At 41.4% G+C, this 18756-nt stretch overlaps 1 protein-coding gene across 3 annotated transcripts in view; it reads left to right on the top strand.

Annotated features, from left to right (window-relative positions):
- The window catches only part of nr6a1a (nuclear receptor subfamily 6, group A, member 1a), a 95514-nt gene that overhangs the window by 60330 nt on the left and 16428 nt on the right, over positions 1-18756 (top strand). The window contains exon 1 of one of the 3 annotated variants that reach the window (XM_020052157.3): positions 8040-8110. The exons of 1 other annotated variant lie outside the window; for it this stretch is intronic. In XM_020052157.3, coding sequence (XP_019907716.1) covers positions 8086-8110 — 25 coding nt within the window. In that variant the 5' untranslated portion in view covers positions 8040-8085. Of the gene's footprint in view, positions 1-8039; positions 8111-8761; positions 8907-18756 lie in introns of those variants that run through there. One more of the 3 variants, XM_010876207.4, reaches the window with a different exon arrangement.

The following is an 18756-nucleotide window of genomic DNA, read 5'->3' as shown; positions in this document are numbered from 1 at the left end:
GAACGTTCTGCATCAGACAAGTGCTGTTTCTGGTGACGGTAGAATTTTTGAGGGGTCAGCGTGAGATGTTTTTAGTTGCTTCCCAGTGACAAATCTGTTTTTTTAGGTGATTTATATATGGCGACAGAAGGACATCAGGACCACACATTCCCATGTCACCGTTCATTCCTCTTCAATACACACTGAGCAAGATGTTGTCTTTGTACCTCAGGAACCATAAGAGGTATCTGTTGAAAGTGTCCCACGCTTCTACGGAAGGTGACCTCAGAAGGTGACAACTGACATTTTCACCCATTCAAAATATCATTTTTTTTCTCCTAAGCCAATCTGGCGACACTGATCATTCCTCTAAAAAAACGATTGTTGTGTAAAGATGCTCTTGGTAAGGGAAGGATAACTCTCCTTAACCTAAAGGAATGCTTCATATAGTTATGATTATATTCCTCCAGAATGACTGAATATCAGACTCTCTGCCCATTAGCATGTTTCGATCAGCTGCATACAGTATATTACAGCTGCTGGCAGCGGGAGAATTGGTGACAACTCATGTTAGTTAGTTAGCCAGCTTCTGGAATAACCAATTCAGCTGCACTGGAACATATTCAATGTTATGTGTGCTACGCTGGTTATGTCTGCACTCATTATTCCCTTTCATTGAATATTACAGTTGGCTGGCTCATTTACATTAGTGTGCTACTTTTTATGACGGTCAAACTTCAGCACACGTTGGTCCACAAAACACTGTAGAAATTGAATGCCATTTCGTTTGGGTCTTTGTCCAGTAGTCACTATTTGAAATGTCAGATAAGCTTTTTATTGATGGGTCAAAAAAATAAAATGCTTTTGCTTACTACCAGCCTGAAAAGAATTAAACTGCAGTCATTTTTGATATTCTTAGAAATTATTTTGGAAATTATTATGGAAATGTTATTTAAATGTAATTGTTGTCATGACAACTGATAATTAAAGTTTAGAGCACGGTGTTATAAACCTGAACATACTGAATGTTTACTGATAGAGCCGTGTTGTAAATTTGACTTTACTGAATGTTTACTTATAAAGCACAGCATTGTAATCCTAACTCTACTGAATATTTACTTGTAGAGCACAGTTGTTAACTTCACTGAAAGCGGTGTAAGTTAGTGGCAGGACTAGTCCCCCTTGGTTAAACATGCAGAAATTGAGCTATCAGAGATTGTCTTAAACATCACAGAAGACAGGCAGTAGCTTTCACAGTGTTTCCCTCTTAAAGCACTTACAGTATAGATGGGTCGCAGTGGCGGTGAAGGTATCATAGACTTTCAATTTGAGTAGGGCACACTGCTGGGACCTAAACCCCAAAACAATTAAGTGAGACATTTTTGCCTAATAAAGTTAATGTAGAGAACATATCTATGTTAATTTGCTTGTGTTCGTTAGCTTTAGAGAGGGATTGTTTCAAATCTATTTAGTGCCACAGTAAATGTATTGTACGAAGTACAAACAGAATGTGGAATCATGGGGCACTGTGTGCTACATCCAGCAAAACTATATTTTCATGATATATTGGAATTGATACAGTTAGTGGCTAGTGGCTAGTGGCTTTTATTAGGTGCCTGGGAGGTCATTCATCAACAGTTTCAGAAAATGGTTAATTGAGGTGGAGCACTTGTGTTATTAATGGGGAAAGATGTTAAGAAAGTATTGTAAAATTACGTTGACAAGCCAGAGAGGCTGGTGCACAGTAACGTCATTTTAGCAAAAAAAATTAAACATGCTTGTAGCATTTCCAGATTTGAGCGTTTGGCATGGTGTATATAGGCATGTTGATGTGACACCCCCCCCACCCCCCCACCCCCACTGCTAGGAAAAAAGTAAAGGGGAAACACTAGCTTTCATCTGTTTGGACCAATCAATTTCCAAAACTTTTGTTCTGAAACGATACATTTACTTAGATGATATACCCTTGGGTTAGTCTTACAGCAGTAAATATTTATAGTGGTAATACTACTATTATGATTCTTTATAATAGAAACAACAGCACTCGTCTCAGACATAAGCAGTACTGCGTTTGATCCCAAGCTTATGGTGAAAGCCACACTAAAGCCCCAATCACTGTGTCTGTGAGCCGGGCTCATGCCCTGTCATCATCTGTCTCTCTAGCGTGGCATGCCTACAGTATACCTGTCTGCTCTAAGTGATCATAACTGTGAAAGGGAATTGGGGAAGCCTGTGCATGTCTTGTGAGTTGGTTCATGTTGGAGTTATCTGTCCAAGTTCCAGCGGATGAACGAGAGGATCTGAGAAGACTCATTAGTGTCTGTTGTCTCCCTCTGCTGGTAAATCTTCTGAAGTCTTATTAAGGTTTATTGCCGAATGGACCAAAATTACTAAATCAGAAGGAACCCGTATTTGTCCCTTGCTTCTTAAATAACAGGCATACTGTTTACTAACAGTGAAATGCACATTAAAGATGATACATTAAAGATAGAAAATAGTAACATATGGAATGCGATATGAATACAAATAACAAAGAATAATGATATAAACAGCAATAACGTGGCTATTTACTGGGAGTCCCAGTACCGACATGGTGTGTGAGTGTATGGAGTCATTTCGTTTTTTAGACGTAGTTAGGTAGATACCTAGTTGTTTTTTATACATAGTTGGGGTAGCAGAGAAGAGATATAATGAACTGCAATGGTAGCAGGTTATGTGATGAGTGTGAATAACTTGGGCTTTTGCACCCCTCCATCGAGGTGGTGCAGTTGCAGACCAAGTGGTAATGCAGCCTGACAACATGAACATTGTGCAGCTGTAGAACATTTTGAGGATCGGAGGGCCCATGCCAAATCCGTTCAGCCTCCTGTTTTATTCCCCACTGTCTAGGTGTGTCTGCACCATCTTAGTTCACTGGTGACGTGGTCAGCAAGACAATTGGAGCTCTCAAACCGCTCTAGGGAGAGGGCATTGTGGAGCGCAATCGAGTCCTCAGTGATTCTGTTGTGGTGATATGCAAATTGACCCTGGTTTTTCAGCATTGTCCTTGGTGAGGGAGGTGCTGTGAGCCACAACTAGCCTTAAGAAGGATTCCAGGGTAAAAGATGTGTGTGCAACTACAAAATAGTAATTCAGGCGAACTCCCCTATTGGGTTCTCTAAATGGACCGTCCCTCTTATTTTAAAGATATAAGACAACACTGTGTTTAAGGTGACTTCCCAAAACTGTGAAATGTTGTCTTTCTTTCCAACCTTGTGAAATGCAGACACCACAGGCCCAATCATAACAGAACTTGGTTAATGAGGCATCTAGCGAAACAGATCCAACTAAATGACATTGATCGGTGTTCTAAAAAGCGAACAAAAAGTTTGATTAAAACGCGTCTCTTTTGGCACAAAATTACAAAGGGAGGACTGCAGCAAGACTAATGATAATTAGAAATGGACCAAGTTCTCTCGATGCATTATGTAACAGTAGTACCACAGATAGACAGGGAGCCAGGTGGAGCTTGGATTCAAACCTACGCTGCGTCAGCAAAGGCACCTGATGGCAGTGGCCCTGACTAGAGCGCCCCAGGCCACAACACCATGCCTTATCTCCAACTCCACCTGCCCCACTAGCTCTGGTATTCACACAGTTACTGTTATTCAACCAAAGGGGGCGGCATAGTAGTCAATATTTCAATTGGCCAAAGGGAGGGGGAGGTTGGATGAAAAGAAGGTTGTTATTTTCTTGGGTATTTAATGATCGATTGCACTAACAAGGGAGTTTCTGTCACAAGTATCTCCACATAACTCATGGATTTTGTTTCATGAGAAACAGACTGATAATTGCTGGCATATGTGTCTGTTACTTTAACAGGGTATAAATATCTCATATTCTGTCCTGTTTGTTATTGCAGCGCACCCAGAGCCAGTGATTTACCACTTTTGTTACATTAGCTAGAATTACACTAATAGAAACTATGTGTGTGTCTATAAGACAAGCGATATATTCAATGACAGCCCACATGATTTTGGGTAGTGTGTCTTCATCCATTACTTTTATGACACCAAATGGGTGAGTATATGACTTTCCAGTCAGAAAAGGAAAGAAAGATTGATTGATATTTTGATTGGGATAAGGAACAGAATAAAATGAAGAAATCTTATTTTTCTTTTGTCATTACTGTGAGGGACAGTCCTGGGATGGCTGATCCAACTTGAGGTTTCATAACCAATAAAAACTTTTTTTCACATGACTCTCCTCGTGGACTTTATGAATAAAAACGTACAGCCCCTTCTCAGTCATAAAATGAAAGGTTTGTGGTCATAACAGAATTGTTATGACCACAAATGTTTGGCTTGAAAATCTCTAAAAGTCTTTAAACTTTTTAAGAGATTGTAACAGATGTCTCTATTTATCGAAAGGCCGGAAAGCATTGGATGCTGTACTTGTCAGTGGAGCAGACAGTCATGGGCAGGTAACCCTAGGTGAAACTATACTAGTCAGATTGAAACTTTGTGAGTGGTGGTTTTCTACCGCACATTAAAGGTAATACATTTCACTGACTAAAGGAATTTTAGACTGCATTAAAGTATTAGCGTCGATGAATTGCTATTAGGATCAAATTGTACACGTTCAGCTGAGCAACTGGGCCAGCTGATAGGAATAGGCTTATTTACTCTATGAAAGGACTTGGGAGAATGAGGAAACACAACAGTGAGTATATCAGAAGTAAAAACATATCATGCTGCTCTGCCTTTCAGGAGTAGAACCAGAAAGTGAGCCAAATAATATTAAAAGAATGAAATTGCGCCATTAATCATAATTCACTACATTGTCTACATTTACCACCTATAGTGAAACGGTTGCAATGCATTTAATGTGACTGGATGTCAAATGTCTTCCTGAAGACAGAAGTGTGGGCCAGAGTCTGTATTTGTTGTGCAAATACAACAAACAATAATACGGAATCAACTAAAAAAGACATAAAAGAAAAGAGGGAAAGTGACCAGTGTTTACAATGCGCATGTTACTGGAGTGCACATCAAATGTGTGTCTGCGTATCTCCGTTCATGTGTGTTTGTCACGAGAGGGTGTGTGATACTGAAGTGCATGAGGGAATCCTGCTCATTGATCTATTGGTCATTAGTGTCCCAAAAAAAGCAAAAGTAGCTTAGTTCATTGTAAATCTAATCTTTGGAAGTGGACAACAGGATGTGACCCCAGAGCCTGTTGGACAGTGAGGTCATCTCCCATTTAGGCAAGCTCACGTCACACTCCTACACTCAACACAATCTGTCTCACTAACTGTCATCATTCATTTCATCGTTCTGCAGGATCCCACTACATACATGAAGACAGTATTTGTTTTGTGTTTTCAGAGGGAGGGATTAACTGTAATGTGTGTATGTTTTCAGTAAATAGCGGGTTGTGTCTAATGACGCATTTTGCTCTTTTATAATATGCTGGGTCTCTGTGATACAAGAAGCTTTAGTCTCCACATGAATGGGGTTTGACATTGGGATATTGAATGCTGTGTGTGTTTGGTTTGTGTGTGTTTGTGGTTAGTGTGTGTTTTGTGGTTTGTTTGTGTTCAAGGGAGTTATTGAGAAATCACAGTGTGCCTATTCCTCACAGTGTGCCTAACTAGCAGTGTGCCTATTCCTGTTATTCTGGATGGTCATTGCCTCCCCTCTCAAAAGGCATTTCCCAATGCTTGGCAGGAGGAGGGGGAGGTGAGGGGAGTTACTAACCAAATACATTCTTTTGTTACTCTAATGTTCAGGAAAATGCAACAACAACAAAAAATGAGGAATAAACTCTTTCAGATTGACATTCGAGTAACTTAACATTTCTGTAGTCAACTTTACATGATCAAATTTTTCGCAACCTGGCCTTTGTTTAGTTGTATTACCACCTGAATGCATGTCCTTTAGATCCTATATTTTCTGGTTATTTTCATTTATCCTATTCATAGGGTTTTTCAACTTTGAAAAAACATTTTCAAATGAACTACTACTGTCTTTTACCTAAAACGTTTAATTTGTTTCAAGAAATGAACCAGTGAGTGGAAAACAGCCAGAACCAGTAGGCGTCCGCTTTCTTCGTATGCTTAGCCTGTTTTGTAAGACAGTGGGGCACATGTTCACCCTCTGTGTTTAACTAAATAGAGCAAGGCAGTTTAGGGTTTAGATGACCTACTACCCAGGGAACAGAAGCCCTAAACCAGGCCTTGGACATTCAATAGATGTGTAGAGAGATAGCCTCTACCTGACCTGACCTGGGCCTCAAGTCTTGATGACGAGCAGCCATAATGTCTCCCTTACCACATCGCCCTGATAACTAACCAAGGGAATTTCAGGCAGGATTGTTCATGTCATCTTCTGTGACTCCAAGGTTAAAGGTAAAATGGCTGATTATGTTATTCAGCTTTGGCGTGTGCATGGTGATGGGGTGGGGGGGTGGGGGGTGGGTGAAGGTGCTAAGGTCAAGTGTGACATATGGCCTGTTCCCACTATGAGTCCTAAACCCTAAAGTGGTTTTCTTATGAGCATTATAACCAGAAATTATGCCTTAGAAAAGAAAAAAAACATGGCTTTTCCTTCAAACATATAGACTTGCCAAAATAATGGCGTGTATTAGTAGCCAAAGGTAGCCAGAGGCAACCTAAGACACGGTCTCACTATTGAGAAGAGTGTCACACCACTGTACCTGAGTGTTTTCACAGGGCATTTCATACGACAGACTATCACACAGATTGCTAGTCAAGCCATCATACACCGTTCTACATTCCGATATGAAAGGGAGAGACAGATGCCACTACAACGACAGGTCAGTCGATGGATTGGCAATCTGCTGCATTTCTACTTTGACAGATAGTACCGCAACTCTTACCACTACGACTGATTCTACTACGACTGATTCTACTACGACTGATTCTACTATGACTGATACCACTACAACTGATTCTACTACGACTGATTCTACTACGACTGATTCTACTACGACTGATTCTACTACGACTGATACCACTACGACTGATTCTACTACGACTGATTCTACTACGACTGATTCTACTACGACTGATTCTACTACGACTGATTCTACTACGACTGATACCACTACGACTGATTCTACTACAACTGATTCTACTACGACTGATTCTACTACGACTGATACCACTACGACTGATTCTACTACGACTGATACCACTACGACTGATTCTACTACGACTGATACCACTACGACTGATTCTACTACGACTGATACCACTACGACTGATTCTACTACGACTGATTCTACTACGACTGATTCTACTACGACTGATACCACTACGACTGATTCTACTACGACTGATTCTACTACGACTGATTCTACTACGACTGATACCACTACGACTGATTCTACTACGACTGATACCACTACGACTGATTCTACTACGACTGATTCTACTACGACTGATTCTACTACGACTGATACCACTACGACTGATTCTACTACGACTGATTCTACTACGACTGATACCACTACGACTGATACTACCGCTACTTTTGCTAGGGCTTAACAGTGGTCACTGATTACCACACCTACGCATGATAAAATCTCAATTTCTCCGTCTCTCAGATCTTAAGTCTCTTCCTTTCCTCCACGGCATTTGAATGTGAAAAGCCTCTTATGTGCGACAGAGGTGGGTCATTAGCATTGGCATGGGGGTGGGTTGCGGGGCTGGGAAACTGCGGGCTGTAAGACAGTGTGGCTCTGAGAGCGTGTAGCTGTGAATGAGTGTGTCTGTTATACAGAGAGGCAGAGAAACGTTGAGGCTGCATGGCTGTGAGGCAACGAGGCCACGGGGCAGGGAGTTTGTGAGGCTGTAATAAGACAGTGGAGTAGTCAACAAGTGATTGCAGCAGTAGCAGGGTGGAGCTCAAGAGGGCGGGCTGAGACCTGACCGGACAGAAGGAGGGTGACTGGTGCGAGGTCCCCTGTAGAGGAGGTTACAGGGTGGAATATTAGTAGGATTACAGGGTTACAGGGTAGCAGGGATACAGTCAGAGAACTTGGTCCATTGGCTCAGAACTGGGATCTTCAAAACATGGCTTCCTAGAGAGGACACTGGAGGTAATGAAGGAGGAAACCCCTGTAGATGGTAAGGCATGCCCAAGAAATACACCATGAAGTGCAATGGTTATGCATCAGGTATATACCTGGCATATCATTGGTGAACTGTATGATTGACATGTTGTCATGTTGCTCTTTGGGTTCTGTTGGCGGGTTAGGCATGCAGATATAATTTGTGGATGGAACCAATTTCTTGCGGGGACAGATAATATTATATAAAATATAATACATGTTTTATTATTAACTTGAGGCCTTTTCTTATACTTGTTACGCAATATCTAGAGGCTCATTGTTGTGCTTGTTGCGTACAGTATTTAGAGGGACTGTTCCTGGTTTGTTACTGCGCACTGACACCTTGGCTACAGCTATTTGTCTTCTACTTACAAAGTGTGTGTTTCTGTGTTTTGTCAGCTTGAACCTGTGTTTATGCTAGGGCGTGCACTTTGGTCCTCAGTGAAAAGTGCCAGAGGCATAGGCAGGGGAGGCTAATTTGGGCAGGGGTAGCATTGTTCAACAACAGAGAAAATGGGACTATCAGTTCCACTTAGATAACCCCAGCCGTCATTGGACCTCAAGCCATGCCCTGACCCCAGGGCTTGAACTCTGTGGTCATGTGACCAGGCAGTAAAATGACCAGTGGTGCTGGCTTAGTAGTCTATGGTCAGAGGAAAGACAGGCTGTGGAGGGAGGAGGTTGTCGGTCAGAGAGAGAAAGAAGAGTCATGAGGACGAGGCTCCCACGCTGTGTGGCTTTTTTTTAGCGGAATCTTTGCTTGAATGGCGTCCTGGCAAACTGGGAGAAGCATGAAATGGATACATGGGAAGGTAAGGGTAGAGGATTGGAAGAGAGCGTGGAAGGGGTTGGGTCTGTTGCCTGTATACATAAGAAACCCTACATTTGCATGTATAAGTCTGAGAGACTAGAATTTAGCTGGAGGGCTAATTTTGTTTTTATTTTCTACTATCACCAGATTCACTGCTATTTTGGCTATTATTTTATCATGTTTTTGTTTTGGAAGTTGGGTATAACAATACATACCGAATAATGTTTTTACTATAGTGCAGTCTGAGGGTATACAAACGTTATTTTAAAGAACATTTTATTAAGAGGAACAATTCTAATAGTTTTAGTTGTCTTAGTTTTTTTTTAACGAAAAACTGAATGGTAAGCCTAAACCCAGATTATAATATGTTTGTAACTTCTGTTTCAGCTATCTTCTTTTGCAGCTATATGTTCTTAGCATACTTACCTGGTTAAATAACAGTTACGGTATATGTATGTCATAAAAAAAAAGAAATCGTAATTTGCTATTTGTAGGGTAGTATGTGCTTATCAAATACCACATATGTTTGTGTATTTAGTTGGATAATTTGTATTAATTTGGGTATACATATTAGGGCCAGGTGAACAATACCATTAAGCAATTTAGCTCTTATCCAGTGTGACTCCAGTGAATATATTTGCATACTGGCTCCTCATGAGAATTGAACCTAAAACACAGTGAAAAGAAACCTTTAAAATGTTTTTTCTACTTAATAATTCAAAAGAAATATTAAGAATAAAATATAAATTACTTTTGTAATAAGTCAAATTAGTTAAAGAATTAATTTTAGATTCACAGAATAAAATTGTACAAATGCATTTTGAAATTAGAATCATGTTATTGTAATTCTAGAGTAAAATCTAAAATACATTTTGAATGTATTAAAGCCAAAAATGGTTGAGATATTTTGTAGAAAGACAAATATTTTGCTCAGCCATTTGCTGTCAAGTGTTGTACCCCACTGTTTCAATCAACCTGATTAGTCCAGTTGGTCCCATTCACTACAATGTCTTGCATAACTACCAAATGTTCCTTCACTGCACAAAGATGCAACCATCTGTAGCCTTGCATTTGTCTGTTAGCTTACCGTTAATTTCACCTTGTCCATGTGGTGCACAGCAACAGGGATTCAGATAGGACTGCAGTTAACGAAATCACCAGTCAAATAACACACAAATTGTGAAAACTCTGAAAAGGTCTTATTTTTCTTAAAGCTCTTGGAAGAAAAAAAAGGTCTGGAACTTTTGTCTATCCACGTGGGATGGGACTTTTGCCCTACTGTGTAGTGTTCATTTGGGTAAACTCCAAATCATGGTCCATCAACACAGAGAGATGAAATAGTCTGGAGTCCCATTGTCACTAGTTTTACTTTATTTTGCTTTATTAATTTTTTTTAAATACAACTTTTTTCTCCATGTCAACCGCATTCTAGAAATGAAATGTTGAGCTCACACTCAAGGTTTATTCAAAACTTCATCTATCAAAATAACACAACTTCATCAGTGACCTTTTTTGTGTGTGTATTAGGTATGTGGGGTCCTTTGGCAGTGGTAGTGAGGGTAAGTGTTTCAGTGTGTGTTGGTATCTATAGCTGTGTTGTGTACTGCTGAGTGAGGTTACATATTGATCTGTGGTATGTGTCTGTCGCCCATCTGGAAGAGGTTTGTCCCCGTCAGCACTGTTTATGTGATAGGAGAGAGGTTAAGATGACTCACTGGGCGGTGGTTACCTAGGCCTGATAACCCCATCCCAAGGCACAGTGTCTGGAGTCGGTTTTCCATTACAAACAATGTTTTGTCATTGAGAGGAACTAGATCACTAACTGGGCGAGTACTAGGGCCCTGCCGGGTCCTGGCGATGTGTTGGAAGTGCTGATATACTGTGTGGTGAGTAAGCAACAGACAGAAATCGAAAGCGCTAAAATAATTTGTTAGTTACATTCTACTGGTGACTAAAATGAGCGACAGTATAAATATTTTCCCACTACTAGTCACTTGTTGATTCACTATACAGCTCTGGAAAAAAATAAGAGACCATTGCACCTTTTTCTTTCCTTTCCAAACCAGTTTTGAGTGAGGAACAGAAGGGTTAAAATTAAGAGACCACTGCAAATTGAACAAATCTGTTCCTCACATCTGTGGTCTCTTAATTTTATGTAGAGCTGTACGTAATGTGAATTAGTATTATATAATTATATTATTAAGTACAAATATGTAGTGCTAATTTAGCCTACATCAGCCTGCACATTTTGGATTTGAATCACGGACTTTTGGCATATCTGCCTTTGATTGATTTGTTGATAGAGCTGTCTGTCATAAGAAAGCCCAACCCCCCTATCAAAGTTGCCAAAAGAGTCTGTTCTTAGTCAGGTTTTTTAACCAGTGGAAACCTTTTGGACTTGCCCAGCTTTGAAGTCCTTCCTCCACACTTTCACTTCATGTCACCTCATGACATTAATATTTCAATGAATTTTGGAATTATAAAGCATGCATTTATGAATCTTATATATATATATTACTGAAATCAATTTGAAATTCTTGTTGCATGGAAGAGGAAATGTTTTGTTAATTTAAAGCACAAACAAACCCTTACGGTCAGGCACAGTGACTATCATGTCCTTGGACTATTGAAATGTTCTCAGTTAATGGGACTGTGTTTAATTTCCCTTTCTCGGGTTAAAGTTACATGTCAATGCTGTGGTTGTTGGGACACAGTGGGGAGGGTTTCTGTCAAAGCATGTTTTTCAATGTTGAATCAGTGGAGTCACTTAATCCAAGGCCAAACAGACCCATACATTAATTGTGGTCTGCTGCTAATTGCCTTAGGAATCTTAAACCTCTTGGTAAAGGCGTTTTATATTGCTCATTGCTCAGTGCTGGCATGGTTTTCACCCGGCTGCGTTCTAGAGACACAGTGTTGACTGGACAACGTGATCAAAAGCTCTTGTTTGAGCATGATGTATGTGATAATGCTTATCACGGTAGGCGGAAGTCATTTGTTTTTACAAACAGGCAGCACATTTCCCTGAGTCGCTTTCTTGTCAGAGACATAAACTGCCCTGTGAAAGGTTTCTGTCGTGTGTCCTGTTCTCTGTGGAGCGTTGTATTATCCGGGGGGGAGGGACTACTGTATCGGATCCCCTCCCCCATTATAACCCTATCCAGTCTCTGTTGGAGGTGCGTTCTCCAGCTGAAAGGGTTTTAAGCCCACTCCATCTTTCATCATGTAAAGGACACTGCTGGTGCCTCTTTCTGTCTCTCAGCACTTTGCGTCACTCCTGCCATGGCTTAACCAAGCAGGAAGTCCCTTTCCTTACATACGCTGGGCGGACGAAGTGTGAGGAAGTGTGTGTGTGTGTGCGTGGGTTTCGGGGGCAGGGTGGGCTGTGTGTGATCATTAACAGTGGGGGAGGTCAGGAACCGTGGCTTCTGTAATTCAGGCTAAATATAGCCCCCCCCCCCCCCCCCTTACACACACACACACACTATGTGAGCTCTTAACCAGCCAAACCAAACCATCAAGTCCACCATATTTTAGACCTTTGTCTCCAAGGGGAGTGTTATTTAAACTGCCAGTACCCATCCCCCGATACATACCCACTTAAAATCTAACACGCACACACACACGCACCCTCTGATACACCTTAACAAAGGACCTAGCTGGACCTGATATACTGATAGATTTCTTTGTTATCTTGTGTTTTCTTTCTGCATCCCGCTCTCTACATTTACAACAGGTAATATGTAATGATATATACATCAACAGGTACGAACACATACACACACACAGACACACACAAAGATTTAGAAATAACAGAAGCTGCGTGATTGCATTATAGGTTACATTTCCTGACACAGGAAGAGTCTGTCATGGGAAGGATAGGTGTGAGTTAGCCTTTTAGTCTCCTGAGTCTCTGGGAAGAAACCAGTAATACTGAGAAGTGCTGGGGAAAAGAGACTTTAATTAAAGAGGGGGTTTATATGTGGCCTAGTGTTATAAATGCATGTGTGGTTAAATACCACCATGTGGTGCTTATCAGAATGTGCTGATGGTTTCAGCTCCACATTAACAAGAACACCATCAAAGTACTACACTGGAGCCAGCTCCCTTGTACGACGACAACAACAAAACAGAAATGTGTTTCAAAATGCAAAATGTTGTTTGCTCGCTGTCAGTTGACACTGAACATTTTTACTGTCATCAATCACTATAGCAATTACATAATGATTTTGACATGCGTTCTGGTCTGAAGGGAATCAATGAGATTTGTTTCACTAGTCATGCTGAATTACAGCAGTGCCTTTTCTTGATGAATCTAAGGGAGGATGTGGAACTGCCGCAGCCATTACTGAAAACTCCAGGAGCCATGTTTCAGAGAAATAACCCAACCTGTAGATTAATGCTGATTACATTTCAATATTTATATTTTAGTAATTGAGCATATTACCGGAGCAATTACGGCTAACTGTCTTATTCAGGGACAGAACTAGTTAGTTTTTACGTGGTAGGCTCTGGGATTCAGTCTCGCTGCCTTTCCATTGCTGGTCAAATGGAAACCTCCAGGCGCCTGCCTCTATGCAGATTAAAATGTGCTGACGTTTTTAGATTTTTTTATTAAGGAATTCAGTAAGTTGTCTGTATTACTGCAATGTAAATTGACAAAATACAGAGAAATACTGAGTAAATGCTCAATTTTATTTTCTGCTTTGGACAAAATAGAAAGCAAGACAATTACCCATTATGCTATTTTTGGAAACTTCAGACCTTTTCCTCAATTAATCGGTGATAGGGAATGATGTGGGTTTGAGATCAGAAACAACTTAAACTTTAATTGCAATTCTAAAATAAAGAAACAAACCAGCCGCTAATGCAGTATTAATTAGCATAGAATGAACATGTTATCTGGCTAATTACCCAATGCTAATGAACCAGGCACTAATCCCGGGTAATCCCAGAGACAGTATTTGTGACAGGGGTTAAATGTTATCCAGTATGCGATGTCAACAGGCCACCATTGTTATGACTATGAGCCAAATCTGCCACTGCATAGAAGTTTAAGGATTAACATAACACTATAGAGGCAAAGACACACCAAATGTCATTGTTGGCTGCCTCAAGGTGCATCTCTGGCTATCTAGCTCCATCTTGTTTTACTATTTCTCTCTGGTACTAGAGATCTTGACCAGTGAGTAAGTCTGTCATGTTAAGAGGAAGTATGCATTCTTTTCTCACATAAAGGAGTGGGGATGGAGTAGAGACAGATGTAAAGAGGGAGGAGGGGAGGTAACAGTGGAAAAGTACAGCAGATCCCTTCAACCCCCGCAGCTGGGCATGATTGTGGAGGAAGGACAAAACAGCAGAGTGAAATACCCTCTAGCTGGCCTTATACCAGTGACCAAGAGGGCTACTCCCCTACTCCCAGACTGGGAATCTGAAAAGGGATTTTTGTTGTCTTTTTTTCTTTCCTGTCACTTATTCCTCAGCGTGGCACTGGCATTCTTTTCATTAACGCTAAATCAAAAGAAGCTTGGTTTGAAAAAGCTTGTGTTGTGTGGTTGAACTAGAATTTTTATAAAATGTTATTCCAGCCATATCAACAAACCTGTTGATCAGGAATAATGTTTTCATTGCTGAAATAAGATTCCTGAAAGGGTACACTGGCATGGCTAAGCATTATATTGTGCATCTAACCCATTTATGTCGTTGTAAATAGACCAATACCATTATTGAATCAGAGTGAAACAGGATTGGCATTTATAAATGTCTCCTTAAATTGTCCATTGACTCAGGTTCAAAAAGCTTTAGTTGCAATTCTGGGTTTGTGCTAAAGTTTGAAATGAAACCCAGCCTGACCCCTGGGAAACAATGCAGTCTTTAATGGCCCCGGGGGAGGGCTGGGTGAGGAAGGGGTGAAGTGGGGGAAGGAGAGGTGGGAGTCCCAGGACCTAGGCTCTAGAGAGAGATGGCTGGGTTCAAGATGAAGCAAAGGCCTGACTTTACAACTCTCCCACATGCCCCTTCACTTGGGATTTATCACCGCCGTCAGAATGATCCGGGAGGAGCCGGGGGGAGGGGGGTACGTAAGCAGAACCGGGACAGAACCAGTCTGACGGACTGGACCACTAGATGCCATGCTGGGGTGTGTGAGGCGGGGACAGGGTTTGATGTGACACATTGAGATCAAGTGTGTGAAGGTGTAAAGCTGGCCGTTTATATTGTGGCCATGCACTTGAAAGAGAGGGCGACAGATTTGGCAAATAAACCCAAGCTGGTGTGAATTAACATGGCATTTCACATGGGATGCTGAGAGAGATCTATGGTTTTAATGCATTCTTGGAATTAAAGTCTTATGGACAAATGGCTTGTTGAGGAATGTAAATCTCTTTGGTCTTGGAAATACTTTTAAGTCAGTGAAATGTTTCACGTCGTCTGCTATAGCAAAATGGAACGAGGAGTTAGCGATCTGTAACTTACATGCAAGACAATGCAGACATTAAGTTTCGAGGTTTATTTGTCAAATGCAGTGAACAACACAGCGTCATCCTGCACAAGGATATTCTTGTGACATGGCACCCGACAACTATGTTGTGAGAGTTAAACCTCATACATACATCTGCCCCCAAAAATATCACCTTCTGGTGGCCATTTTGAGATAGTTGACATGAAGCAGAAAGATATGTGGATCCTTTCTTCTTAACAGGCTCTGTAGATGTGATTAAGACCTCAAGCTGAACTTCAGACTTTTGTCCTCATTGTGCTCCCAGAACCCATTCTAAAGATTTTTCAGCACATCAAGTTCTTACATACAAGATGTAAATGCATTCAACCTAATTAATGTATTTTCAGGCAGTCAGAAGTTAATTTTGGCAACATTGTTTTTTATGCAAAAGTCTCTCTGTAATACATGACACGATTCAATAAATGAGAATGCAGGGACACTTCACTAACATTCACGTTGTAACTAAGAGCCCATCACTATCCCAAGGTGGCGGGGTCTTCCAGTTACTAAACCACTGATTCCGTTTTAATCCTTTAGCGGGAGCCAAGCGACCCCGTTGTGAGTATACAGTATGACAAGCCCAGAGGAGACTCCTGAAGCCACAGAATTTAAACCTCATACCATTTAAATGGTAATCCCATTGGGATTTACTGGTCTTTCATTCACCATTCAGAAGAACTGGGAAAGGTTTTATCCTACTATACATTCCTCCTCCTCCGGCTAATTGCTTCTGGTACAGGAACCTGGATTCTGAAAGACCACTCTACTTCTTAGGGTGGGCTTATAGAGCAGGGCTGGAGCACCTCCTTTCCGTATAACAGGATTCCCGGTAGATTCCGGGGCTACAGTGTGAGGAACAGGATGAGGTGAATCCTTTTCAAATGAAGGCGTCTTCACTGAGTTGATTGTGTTGTTATTTTTGAGGTGCGCCCTTTTAGACAGAACTTGTTTTACTTCATGTTAAAGGTCTGCAATATGCTGTCCATCATTTTATTAGGTTTAGGCTGATGTCATTTCAATTAAGAAGAATAATGAATTGTATAAAACAAAGGAAGCCATGTGTTGGGATGGTTTGATTGTGTTGCTTCAATATAATCTTGATAAATTACCTGCAACCGTGTATCTGTCTTACTACTCCACAGGGCCTTGACCACCCTTCACAAAGGCTTCCCTTTACTGGACAAGCCTCTATCAGGGGAGAGTTCAACCTGTGAAAAGCAGGTTGACAAAGGCCAGCAGTAATTAAGACTTACAGAGCAGCTAGGGTTAATATGGGTTCAGAAGGTATTAACCAGACCCACTGTAGCCATTGTAGGGACAGTAGTGTTGGTAGATATCAGTAAGCTCACTGTGCTAGTAAGAATGGAGAATGGTGAAGAACAGGGTTTTGGTTGTTTCTACTTCCCAATGCAGAAACCCATAATGATTTTAATTTTGTTCAAAACAGTGCTCATCTCTCCTTTTTGATTGGATCCGTTACATGTTTGTTAATTTGGGGAACTCTGTTTGAAGTGCAACTCTCCAACTGGTAATGTATGATGACAAGGAGAGGATAACAAATCCCCATATAATTGCGGATTGGCCAATAGCCATGTGGATGCGCTGTCCTGTTAACTGATATCATTATTAGGAAGCTAAGCCAGAGAGTGTGGGTTGCTGTCTGTTATCTCTACAGTTTTAACCCTGTGTGCTCAGCCAGGCATGTTACAGATCAGCGCACGGGCGCATTCCAACTGGAGTTAGCTTTTGCTTCGCTGGTCTATTCACTGTAACCATGGCGTCAACCCATCTGTTCAGAGCTTTTATGAAGGGGGTGGTGCAGGGTGTGTGTGTGTGTGTTTGGGTTGGTGAATAAAGTATCACTAACTGTAGACAAGAATTTAACCATTCATTTCATGCCTGGTTTGTTTTAATATCCATCCTAGAGGTAGGTGGATATTTTGCCAGATAAAATTTTAAACACTATTTAAAAGTTTGGTTTTCCTCAGTATGTTCTGGTTTAGAGATTGTGCAGTTTCTGTGGTGGTTAGTAAAAATATCTAAGAATTTCAGGAGTTCCCAGTGTGTTCTAGGTCTTTAATTAAAGTACATCTTTCTTTGATCCAACGTCCAAAAAACACTCACACCCACGCCCTGGAACGTATGGACACACAGACACATGCAAGCATTGAGAATGTTTGTGTTTACCAACACGCAAACTATGTGAATCCACATCATTGCTTGTGGTATCGGGGGCTGTAGCTAGCTAGCCTGTTTTTGTCTGCACTCTGTCTTCACATATAGTTCTCAAATGGCCACCGCCTCATGGCTACCGGCCTCTACCTCATGGCTACTGCCCAGTGTCCCATGGCTACTGCCCAGCGCCTCATGGCTACCGGCCTCTACCTCATGGCTACCGGCCTCTACCTCATGGCTACTGCCCAGTGTCCCATGGCTACTGCCCAGCGCCTCATGGCTACCGGCCTCTACCTCATGGCTACCGGCCTCTACCTCATGGCTACCGGCCTCTACCTCATGGCTACTGCCCAGTGTTCCATGGCTGCTGCCCAGCACCTCATTGCTACCGGCCTCTACCTCATTGCTACCGGCCTCCACCTTATTGCTATGGGCAAACCTTAAACTCCCAGCACTGTATATTTAACTTACTATTTTGGAATGTGCTTTGTTTAGAACTTCCTGTTCTACTTGCTCAAAGGCAACCCCTCCCTCTAGCCTCTCAAGACCCCAAATATCCCCAACATGTGCTCAGAATTACTACCCTCACAACCCTGTCTTTACAACACTTCACATTGTGAAACGCTCAGCAGAAATTCTATCCAATATACCCTTTAAGGAAACCAAGCTAAAGTGTGTAGGGGCCTGCATTGTGTTTACACACTAAAGAAGAAATCTGTGATTATGAAACATATTACAAGTTGGTCTGATATACAGTATATATAACACATGAAATCCACTGTCACAAATTCCAGCAGGTTATGTTCACAGTGAGAGAAGTCCACCTTATTCTGTCTTCAGTTTCAATGTGTTCTAGGGCAAGGAAAGTCTAGTCTGCTTTCCATGAGTGGTGTTAGACTAGAGGCACTCTGAAGAGTTCAAGTGATGCTGTCAAGGGAAACTAAAGCTGTAAACACCAGGCGTGTGCGCTCTAGCCTGCTCTTTCCTTTCCTCAGGCTTACCAAATAAACCATCCAAGATGTCGGTACTCGATGCCCCCTTCTTCCTTCAAACTATTAGCTTGTTACACTCTAATTGGCTGCTCGAAGTTACACTAAAATGTAGATCTGTAGGATGTATATGCTTGTTGAGGATGTGGTGATGCTTTTCCCTTCAGAGCCTGTCTAGTGGTGGAGAT

This window comes from Esox lucius, chromosome 13, assembly GCF_011004845.1.
Source record: "Esox lucius isolate fEsoLuc1 chromosome 13, fEsoLuc1.pri, whole genome shotgun sequence".
Lineage (NCBI taxonomy): Eukaryota > Metazoa > Chordata > Actinopteri > Esociformes > Esocidae > Esox > Esox lucius.
The sequence above is the reverse complement of the archived record's forward strand: the minus strand, read 5'-3'. Positions and strand labels throughout refer to the sequence as shown.